This window comes from Perognathus longimembris, chromosome 2 (assembly GCF_023159225.1).
Source record: "Perognathus longimembris pacificus isolate PPM17 chromosome 2, ASM2315922v1, whole genome shotgun sequence".
Taxonomy (NCBI): domain Eukaryota; kingdom Metazoa; phylum Chordata; class Mammalia; order Rodentia; family Heteromyidae; genus Perognathus; species Perognathus longimembris.
In genome coordinates this window covers 21,620,430-21,631,337 of record NC_063162.1, presented here as the reverse complement: position 1 = coordinate 21,631,337, position 10,908 = coordinate 21,620,430, and the positions used below count along the sequence as shown (strand labels likewise).

The following is a 10,908-nucleotide window of genomic DNA, read 5'->3' as shown; positions in this document are numbered from 1 at the left end:
TCAATTGGATTTAATTTCCAAACACTTGATTGGGTCAACCCTGTGGGAATTGTAGGAATTGCAGCATAAGAAGGGATAGGCAACTGTAGGAAGGATTACCTTTGGGAGCAATACCCTTTTGACACTAAAAAAAGCCTCCATAGACCTAGCAGGGCATGAACAGAGCATAGGCAGACACACACACACACACACACACACACACACTCTCCAAGACCCCAGGAAGACACACACACACACACACACACACACACACACACACTCTCACTCCAAGACCCCAGGAAGAACATCTTTAAGAATAGGCAGAAGAGCCCTAGCTAGAAGGAACCAGCAACTGGGAGATTACCTTAACTCTGTGGAAATAAGTCTGGGCAACAGAAAAATTTAAAAGACACTAAAAAGACTTTCACACAAATTGATTTTTTAATCATTTAGATTTGCCTTGAGCTCCAGATCCAACTGCTCTTGACTTTATTACAGAGGAAAACACATTTGAAATTCTTTAGGCTGAGCTATATCCATCTAGTGATCAGTGATCAGAGATGACCCGGCCTGTGTGATTGCCCAAGAATCTACATCAATTCATGGCAGCCTGTTGGTGGGTTCTCTAAAACTAGTTTATTTCTGCTCAACCAGACTCTGGTTCCAAGGGAGGGTAAGTATCTCAAAGAGATTCAGGCTAAATGGATACCAACTTGAGAGATCCTAGACCCACTCTCACTGAGATTCTTCTTCCTGGACTGCTTTCTTCCTATCACCCTGCCATCCAAGGGGCTTTAGAGAGTGCTTTAGAAAGGCAGGATCTTAGAGCAGCAGCTATTTGCGGGGGGGGGGGGGGGGGGGGGCATTGTTATGGGGAAGGAAAAGGAAAAGCTATAGTGGTCCCATGGAAACTTCCAAAGGTCAGATTTGCCCGGGGCCTCACCCAGAATATGGGCAGGACAAGATGGAGGCTGTTTGCATGATGCTCACTTGGCCTCTTCCAGATGGAGGACACCCTGCCCCCAGTAGGTTTTTTCTCTCCTAGGCACCAGACCACAGCAGGAACAGATTCCTTCCCAGAGGAAATTCTCCCACAGGCTGATGTAAACAACAGCAGTGTAGGTGTGTGTGTGTGGGGGGGGGGGGGGGGGTAGAGAACAGTGTAGGGGGGCTTAGCAGGCTCCCAGTGGAGGAGGTGGTTTGGAAGGTGGGGGAGGCTGCTGGAAAGGGAACCAGCAAAGTAGGCACCTTGAGGGCTCCAGAAAACCTGTCAATGTTTATTTCACATACACCTTGAGACAGTTTAAAACAGACTAAAAATGAAAGGCTAAGTTGTGTGCCTGTTGTGCTGATAAGTCAATGGACTGGAAGGCAGGGAAAAGCGAACAGTGACAGTCTTAGTCCCCAAAAGAAAATCCACAAAGTGATGGCCAGACAGCAAGAGCACCAGACAGACTCCAATCTCCAATTTCTTAGAGGAGTCAACTTTGAATTTAGAAAACAGAAAGAAGGTGCCCCAACCCTACTCTAAGCTAAGGGTGCTAGTGACAGGATAGAGAGGGGTGGGGGGCCTGGGAGGGCATAGGGGACACAGATTTCAAACCCAACTCAGCCCTAGGTCTAGAGGATGCAGGGTGCTGTTCAGCTATATGTGAGAACTGATCTGTTTTCAGAGGCCAAGGAAAGCCATTGGCCTTCAAGATGTTGGCAAAACCTGAGGCTTGCCCTGCCAGCTCCTGAAGATTAGGTCAGAAGCCAAAACTTGTAATCTCATTTGGAAATGTGAAGTATCCAGGGTGCCTAGCCTGGAAGGCTCACATTCTTGGGACACCTCTCCCTTTGCCCACCCATTTCTCCCCAAATAAAATCATCCTTGGCTTGCCCCTGTTGTCCAAGCTCCACTGAAGTGTAGCCTTCACCAAGAGACTGGGTTTCTGCGCTCTCTCCAATCACAGAGGTAGCCCCACGCCCCTTCCAGTCCAGGAGCCTCATCGGTAAGGGCAATCAGTGTCTCAGCTGAGTGTGGCCTCAGGAGATGGTAGAGAACTCTTTTAGCAGGACCTCCTGGCTGAGTGTGTGGAAGGCAAGGTTCCTCCGGACGTTGGTGCTAATGGATCGAACCTGGGAAAGAGTAGAGGGAGGTAGGAGGACACAGGCAGAGGAAACAGAAGACAGTTAGTTACCAACAGAAGGGCAGTGCCCAAGGCATAGATAGGGCCAAGGTGAAGTGTTGCCTGTGTTGGCAGGGGAAAGAGCTACGAAGTGCAGAGGGTCAAGTTCCCAACGGTGGGAGAGTGCCATGAGGAATCTAGCTGGCTCTTCAGGGATGCTCATGGGTGGAACACAGGCAAGCAGAGTTAATGAAAGTGAAGGAGAGGAGAAAAAAAACGTGTGCCCGCCCTGGGCCCCAAAGCCCATGAAGCTTTCCTTCAACTTCTGCTTTGCTATATAGGGAAGATAATGAAGTCAGGCAGGAAGAAGAGGAAAGGACAGCATGGCAAATATCAAGCAACTAAAGCTTGTTAGCTTCAACTGGACCAGATCCATTTTCTCCCCTGTACTAGAGGTTCAGAAGGGGGTAGCACAGTGCCCAGGAGCCTAGGAAAACCATCTCCTCTAATTCTTTATAACCCTCATCATCTCTAAATAACTTATTCTCTTTCTAATTGCTGGCTTCCAGTAGTTCTCCCTCCTTCACCCCAAATGTAAAGACTCATTGGACACCTCATAAAAATATTCTGCCTGCTTTCTCTTCATACTAATAGCTTCCCTGTTCCCAACTAACTTTCCTCAAAGAAATCTTCAGGGTCAAAGTTGGGCTGTCCCAACAAGTCCTTCACCATGGACTTGACAAAACCAAGCTGATGCAAGTTCTGCCCTAGCAGAGGGAGGTCTGAGGGCATGAGAAGGAGGTGCAAAGCCTGGGTATCTGTCCTTGGTCCCCAGCCAGGATGTTTCTGTCCACTAACTTGTCTGTGTAGAACAATTATAAGGTGTTTGAGCTTTTCCTGAGAGCAGCTCTCAGCCTGGGGCAGTAGAGGAACAATCAATAGGCAGACCACAGTTATGTGCAGATGTTGATAGTGCAGTTCAGTAAAAGGCAGAGCAAATGCTTACTGGCTGTTGGTGATCAAGGGTAGGGGCTGAAAGATGAATGACTGAAAAGTGGGAGTGGGTATGGGGAACTATATTAGGAGGACATGCAGGCTAGGAGCCAGTTATGATGTGAAAGTGGTCGCATGAAGAGAAGAATCCATTACTCTCCTAAGTTGCTCTAAGGACAGGGTAAGGGGGGAGCATTGAGCCAGAGCTGCCACAGGGAACAAACACCTAATGTCAGGCCTGGTTGAGCTGGGCAAGGACTATGTCCATGGATGCAGAGAAAGTGGGCAATACCATTTCAGGAATATTTTCTTCTTGTGCTGCCTTCTTCTAAACTACTTCTGAAAAAGTTATATACCCAATCCCAGTAAACTCCTCTAGTCTTGCTTTTATCAGATTTTGGCAAACCTAGATTTTAGCTGCACAACAAAAGTCAATGACTAGGAATGGGTCCTCCAAGAGATACAGGCAGAGACAGAGATGTGGGGGGAACTCACCAGCTCTTTGAAGAAAGCAGCTTCCTTGTGCTGCTCAGAGTAGCGCTCATACTGGTCCAGGCCATCCTGCAGCTTCAGTGTGAGTGTATCATAGTTGGCTCGTACTACTTCTAGCACCTGGGGGAAGTCACAGGTCAGGCAGGGTCTTAGTCTTGAGCCAAGATGTTTATACAAACCAAGCAGGCAGGGTGGCAGGAAGCAATTACTCTAGTTTCTGGACCACTTTGTAATCTCTTTCATTTCTCACCTTTCTTTCTTTTTTTTCTTTTTTTTTTTTTTTTGGCCAGTCCTGGGCCTTGGACTCAGGGCCTGAGCACTGTCCCTGGCTTCTTCCCGCTCAAGGCTAGCACTCTGCCACTTGAGCCACAGCGCCGCTTCTGGCCATTTTCTGTATATGTGGTGCTGGGGAATCGAACCTAGGGCCTCGTGTATCCGAGGCAGGCACTCTTGCCACTAGGCTATATCCCCAGCCCCTCTTTCTTTTTTTTTTTTTTTTTTTTTTTTGCCAGTCTTGGGCCTTGGACTCAGGGCCTGAGCACTGTCCCTGGCTTCTTTTTGCTCAAGGCTAGCACTCTGCCACTTGAGTCACAGTGCCACTTCTGGCCATTTTCTGTATATGTGGTGCTGAGGAATCGAACCCAGGGCTTCAAGTATACGAGGCAAGCGCTCTTGCCACTAGGCCATATCCCTAGCCCTCTCACCTTTCTTGATCAGCCCAGCTTAGCCACCAAGGCTATTTACTGTGGCTGTGGTAAAAGAGCATGGGAAGAGGTGACAGAACAGCGTCCGAAGTCACACGTATCCATGATAACATAAAAGGTGTTTTCAGCCCTAACCTGAAACTTCATCTGGTCAAGTTGTCATCATTGCTGAGTAAGACTTTGCCCATGTCTCACTGCTTCTCCCTATCTGGGAATCACATTTCTTCAGTCCTGGGATGTTCCTCAACACCATCTGCTACTTGTTTTCATCTCTCAATGCCAACTCAGCCTTCCTATCCATTGCCTAGATGGAACTTTTGGGCATCTAAGCCTTAGGGTACAGGGAACACTCAAAACTAAGCTTCTGAAGAGGGAGAATCTCCTTAACAATAGCTCTGAGCTCTGACTCCCTCCCTCCCTTCCTTCCTCCCTGGGTCTTGAACTCAGCATTTTGCACTGTACCTGAGCATTTCTGCTCAAGGATGGCACTTTAAAACCTGAGCCACAACTCCACTTTCAGCTTTTTTTTTTTTTAAGTTAATTGGATATAAAAAATCTCCCAAGCTTTCCTGCCCAGGCTGGCTTTGAACCACGATCCTCTGATCTCAGACTCCTGAGTAACTACGATTACACAGGCCTGAGCTGTGGCACCTGGCTTGTGATCCTCTTATTTCAGTCTCTCAAGTGTTGAGATTACAGGTATGTACACTCTATGATTTCCACAGACTCTGGGAACTTAGAGGAGTATCTCTGGTTAAGATGGAAGGGATTCCCATATCCTGGGCTGATGCCCAGTTTATAAAACCATAAATCAAAGGCAGGACTGCTAGATGACTGGTACTATATCACGTTAGCATAAATGATTGGGAAGAAAGTAATGACGAGGAGATGGAATGACTGTTCACTCTGGTGATCCGAGTGAAGTTATCTGACCTTCAGGAAGGCTATGACATCATGAAGAGTTCCTTGCCTAGTAGGGAGCTTGGTGGTAATGGTGGTAGTGGGGAACTGATAAGGGACTGAATAATCCAGAGTTAGGATATGGTAGAAGGCTTGAAAATAGATGGGTGCAAAGGGCCTCTGGACTGTTCCCTTCACCAGTCCAAATTTGTGCCACAGCAGACTTCTCTTAGAAGCAAACAATCCTCCCTGCCAAGAATTCCTGAGGCAAGAGAAATGCTGGAGAACACAGTAGAAGGCTTGTGTCCTTATGTGAGAGCTTCTTAAATTTGGGTTTGGAGTGAAGGGACAGCTAAGGCAGAGATATTACCCAGAATTCTCCAACTAGCTACAGAGTTCATTTTGCCTACTGTGTCCCACAAACCCTAGTACAGGCTACTTTTTCTGCTTTTAATTCTATCTGTTAGCTTCATGGGGCTTGGTACCCAGCATTGGCAGTCACCCAAAAGTAATCCAGTCCTCTCATGCAAGTGGGCTATATTTGTGACAGAAATATCTACAGACAAGGTCTTAGCTTGGAAGTGAATGGCTTAAGCCCCCCTCTCCCCCTTAAAAGGCAAAATTCCTTCAAGATGGTACCAGTCCCCAAGAACTAGGTTAAAAAAAATGCTTTCCTAAGCTCTAAAATCTAAGCAGCTTCAGCAATGTCTATAACCCAACAATTTAGTATTGGCATTCCCTTTGGGGTCAGGTGCCAAAAGATAAATGCCATGTTAAAGCCAACTGCTGAAGAAAAAGGTACAGTAAGTACATAGAGGACCACTGCTTCTAACTCTTCTCCAAAGAGGCCAAGGCCTCACAGAATGTCATCTGAGCATTCTCCTCTAACTGGAGAAGAATGGAAGGTCTAAAGTCTTGCTCAGAACAGAGGAAAGTTGCCTGTCAGTTCATCTAGGCTCTGCTGTCTTTTATACAGACAGTAGCTTAAGTATCCTGAAGTTCAGTATCCAGGTTTGATGTCAGAGTTTCCATGACTACCAGGCTCCTCGGAGCTCCAGAGCTTGTTATTTCTCATCAGTAGCAACTGAAGACCCTACTCAGTCCTGCTCAACCCCTAACAAAACTTTACAAAGCACTCCACACTCATTTTCAGAAAAATTAGATTTGGCTGCTATTTTTCTTTCTTTCTTTCTTTCTTTTTTGGCCAGTCCTGGGCCTTGAACTCAGGGCCTGAGCACTGTCCCTGGCTTCTTTTTGCTCAAGGCTAGCACTCTGCCACTTGAGCCACGGCACCACTTCTGGCCGTTTTCTGTATATGTGGTGCTGGGGAATCGAACCCAGGGCCTCATGTATACAAGGCAAGCACTCTTGCCACTAGGCCATATCCCCAGCCCTGCTATTTTTATTTTTATTTTTATTTTTATTTCTTAGTACTTACTTAAGAAGCTTAGAATTTAAGTGCCTTTAATTTTTAGTTGGGCTTTTTAGGCCTCATCAATCTTGTGGTCTTGAGGCTAGGGGTAAAAATATTTAATAAATTCCTTCTATGATAAATGTTCATATCTCAAGGTCAATCTTTCATCCTCCTAAATAAACTACAATCATTCTGTTCTAGTTCTTACAGTTTTGCTTTAATCCTGTCAAACCCCTAATCATAGAAAAATGAAGCTCTGGTGCTATCCAACAAATATAAAAGTTCAAAGGTAATTAGGAAGATAAAGCTTTTTAGGGCTGGCACAAGTGGCTCACACTGCTCAGGAGGCTGAGATTGGAGGATCTCAGCTCAAAGCCAGGAAATTCTATGAGACTCTTATCTCCAGCTAACCAGCAAAAAAAAAAAAAAGAAACAGAAGTGGAGCTGTGTATAGTAGAGTGTCAAGTAGTAGAGTGTCAACCTTGAACAAAAAAGCTAAGGGACATGAAGCCAGCCCAGGCAAGAAAGATTACCAATTAACCACCAAAAAGCTGGAAGTACAACTGTAGCTCAAGTGGTAGAGTACTAGCTTTGGGTACAAAAGTTCAGGGGCAGCATCCAGACCTGAGTTCAAGCCCCAGTATTGGTGTATATACATACACGCACACACGCACGCAGGCACACACACAGCCTGGCACAGGTGGTTCACACCTGTAATCCTAGCTACTGGTTTGGAGGGGGGGGGGGGAGCTGAGATCTGAGGATTGCAGTTCAAAGCCAGCCCAGGCAGGAAAGTCCATGAGAGTCTTATCTCCATTAAACTACTCAGCAAAAACTGGAAGTGTTGCTGTGGCATAAGTCGTGTATAGTACTAGTCCTGAGCACAAAGAGGCTCAGGGACAACACCTAGGCCTTGAATTGAAGCCCCAGGACCAGCAAAACAAAACAAAAAACAAGGCTTTTCAGAGCATTTACATGTAAATCTCTTTCCCTAGTCCATTCTGATTTTTTTGAGATAGTGTCATGTCTCATTATACAGCCCAAGCTGGCCTAGAACTCCAGGTCTTCCTGCCTCTTGAATATAGGGATTACAAATACATGCTACTATGCTTTGCCCTACTTCAGATATTCACTTAACTAGTTACAAGAATGTTTTTTGGCTCAATTTCTTCCACAAAATGGAAATGGGGTCTTGGGAAATCAAGGTATTTGATCATTAGTGAAGTACTACTATGTACTCTACTGTTTCTGTAGGGGTAAGACCAAGAGGTCAAAGCAATGAACAGTTTCAAGCGGTGGCATGGAGAATCAACCTAAATATTCAGGTCTTGGTTATATGAACACAAGGATAGCTTTGTCCCGGACCTGTTGTGAAGGAATAATCTTTCGAAACTGTCCACAGACCAAAATCTTTCATAATTTCCCCATCATCAGCTAAGAGAATTCGCAGTACCTGCTCAGACTCCTCTGGCAGAAAAGACAAATAAGGGCATGGTGATGCTATTGTTTGAGGTTTCACAGTTTAAAGTAAGGAAGGAGGGAGGGAGAAAAAGGGAGGAGGAAGGAAGAAAGAAGAAAATGAAGGAAGGGAAGAAAGAAAGGGAAGAGGACAGGAGGATGGGAAGGAGAGAGAGACAGAGAAAGATAGAAAGAGAAAGAGAGAGGAGAAACAGTAAGAGTCCAGCTGCCTTCCTAAAGTCTGCCTTCCTAGATTCACATCCCATCCTCCACATACTAGTTAGTTAAGCCTCAGTTTTCTCATCTTTAAAATGGGAATAGCAACTTTCATCAAATAGAGGACTAAATAAGGCAATGAATATAAGGTGCCAAACATACTGCTTGAACAAACAAGTGGTTAGTAACTACAACCATTACCATTATTTTCCGAGCAAGCTCTCTCCATCCTACAATCATTTTTGAAAGTACTTCCTTCCTATAGATTTCCCAATAAGGGATTTGTTGTGGAAAAAAGAAGAGACTTCCCCAGGCCTTGTGAATTAACCGTGCAGACATGCAGTGGCAGGCCCTCTCCTGGAGAAACAAACGTCCTACTACCATGACTGATTTTCTCATGGAAATTTGTCATAAATTGATTTTTAGCATCCTGAAGGGAAAGACTCAGTTACATTATGGATTTCTTACAATCCTTTACAGAATCCTAGGAAACAGTAAACACTCAACATGCTGGTAGACTTAATTTAGCAACATAGGCTCAACTAAAAAGGAAAGGAATCTCTCATCAAGGTCACATGGTTACGATTAGAGTTAGACCTTGGCAGTCTAACACTTCACTGTTCTCAGCACTTTGCTAGGCTCCTAAGGCCCTCACTCAGCGCCTTGGTGAAGCTACTAACTAAATTAGAGTAATCAAGCACATATAGGATTGAGCCAGTAGCAGTAAGCATTGTTTGGAGTCAGTTTAGCAAGTGACCTGTGAACCAGGTAGCTAAGTTGAGATACTGTCACACCTTTTAAGACTGAAAATTAAGGAACCCAAGGTCTCTTTTGTTTGTTACCTCTTCTGCTTTATATGACTGTGGTAGCTAATTCTGAGTGTAAAGTTCTCTATTGGCTATGACTATTATTGACAACTTAGGCTCCCATCCGGGCCAATCACCTAAAGAGTAATGATGCAGGCTCAGCCCTGACAGTGGGGGGAAAGACTCCTGCACAAAAGATAAGCAAAAGTTGGAAGAGTGTGGTAGAATGCTACTTTACTATTTAAATACACAAAGTATAAATTCAGTTTCTCAGAAATCAAGTTTGGTTCATTCTGAAACACCTTTCTGAGATATGTTCAATTTAATGACTTTTTTTTTTTTTTTTTTTTTGCCAGTCCTGGGGCTTCAACTCAGGGCCTAGGCATTGTCCCTGAGCTTCTTTTGCTCAAAGCTGGTGCTCTACCACTTGCCAGAGTGCCACTTCGGCCTCTTCTGTGTATGTGGTACTGAGGAATGGAACCCAGGGCTTCATGAATATAAGGCAAGCACTCTACCACTAAGCCAGATTCCCAGCCCTAATAACAATTTTTTTTGTGGGGGAGGGGGATCTGTCATGGGGCTTGAACTCTAGGGCTGGGTGCTATCCCTGAGCTTTTTATCTCAAGGCTAGCGCTGTACCACTTGAGTCACAGTGCCACTTCTAGTTTTCTGGTGGTTAACTGGCTACCACTAAGCCAGGTTCCCAGCTCTACTGACAATTTTTTTTGGGGGGGGAGGGAGATCTGTCATGGGGCTTGAACTCTAGGGCTGGATGCTGTCCCTGAGCTCTTTATCTCAAGGCTAGTGCTCTACCACTTGAGTCATAGTGCCACTTCCAGTTTTCTGGTGGTTAACTGGCAATAAGAGAGTCTCTCAGACTTTCCTGCCCATGCTGGCTTTGAACAGTGATCCTCAGATCTCAGCCTTCTTAGTAGCTAGGATTACAGGCAAGAGCCTCCAGCTCCCAGCCCTAATGACAAAATTTAACTGCAAAAATTCAGCTCACTTGTACCGAGTACTCGTTAGGTAATGTTCTAAAACAATCTAAACAGACAGAGACAGTGATCTTTGAACAGCCAGGTTCAAAGTCTTGCTAAACTATTTTTAGTATCTGTTTACATGTAGCAACTGAAAGAGCAGTATCTCAGAAGACAAGAAGAAACAAATTCATGGGCTCCAAGTCTAGAACTCAGAGGAGAGTATTAAATATTTTTCTTCTATACAGGACAAAACTTTATCTTCATGAATATGGCCTGAAAGATGCATAGTTACCAAGCCCATAGTTAAAAGTAGAAAGCAGGGCTGGGGATATAGCCTAGTGGCAAGAGTGCCTGCCTCGGATACACGAGGCCCTAGGTTCGATTCCCCAGCACCACATATACAGAAAACGGCCAGAAGCGGCGCTGTGGCTCAAGTGGCAGAGTGCTAGCCTTGAGCGGGAAGAAGCCAGGGACAGTTCTCAGGCCCTGAGTCCAAGGCCCAGGACTGGCCAAAACAAAAACAAACAAACAAAAAAAAAAGTAGAAAGCAGAGCTGGGCGCTGATGGCTCATGCCTGTAATCTTAGCTGCTCAGGAGGCTGAGATCTGAGGATCGAGGTTCAAAGCCAGCCTGGGGAGGAAAGTCTATGAGACTCTTACCTCCAATTAAACACCAGAAAACCAGAAGCTCAGGGCCAGGGCCCAGGCTTAGAGTTCAATCCCCATGATCAACAACAACAACAAAACAAAACAGCTGAGATCCACTAACTTCCTGTTCCAACTTTCCTTGCTGTTTTGAGAGACTGGTGGTGAGGTCAAGTCTTTGCAAATGATCAACATTAAAGCCCAGACTTGG

At 45.3% G+C, this 10,908-nt stretch overlaps 1 protein-coding gene across 2 annotated transcripts in view; it reads right to left on the bottom strand.

Moving 5' to 3' along the window:
- Nucleotides 1–398: 398 nt before the first annotated feature.
- Nucleotides 399–10,908, bottom strand: part of Armh3 (armadillo like helical domain containing 3) — a 177,338-nt gene continuing 166,828 nt past the window's right edge. For both annotated transcript variants that reach the window (XM_048338396.1, XM_048338395.1), the window contains 2 exons: nucleotides 3,579–3,695; nucleotides 399–2,100 (listed from right to left, as the gene is read on the bottom strand). In XM_048338396.1, the coding sequence (XP_048194353.1) occupies nucleotides 2,008–2,100; nucleotides 3,579–3,695 (210 nt within the window). In that variant the 3' untranslated portion in view covers nucleotides 399–2,007. The remainder of the gene's footprint in view (nucleotides 2,101–3,578; nucleotides 3,696–10,908) is intronic.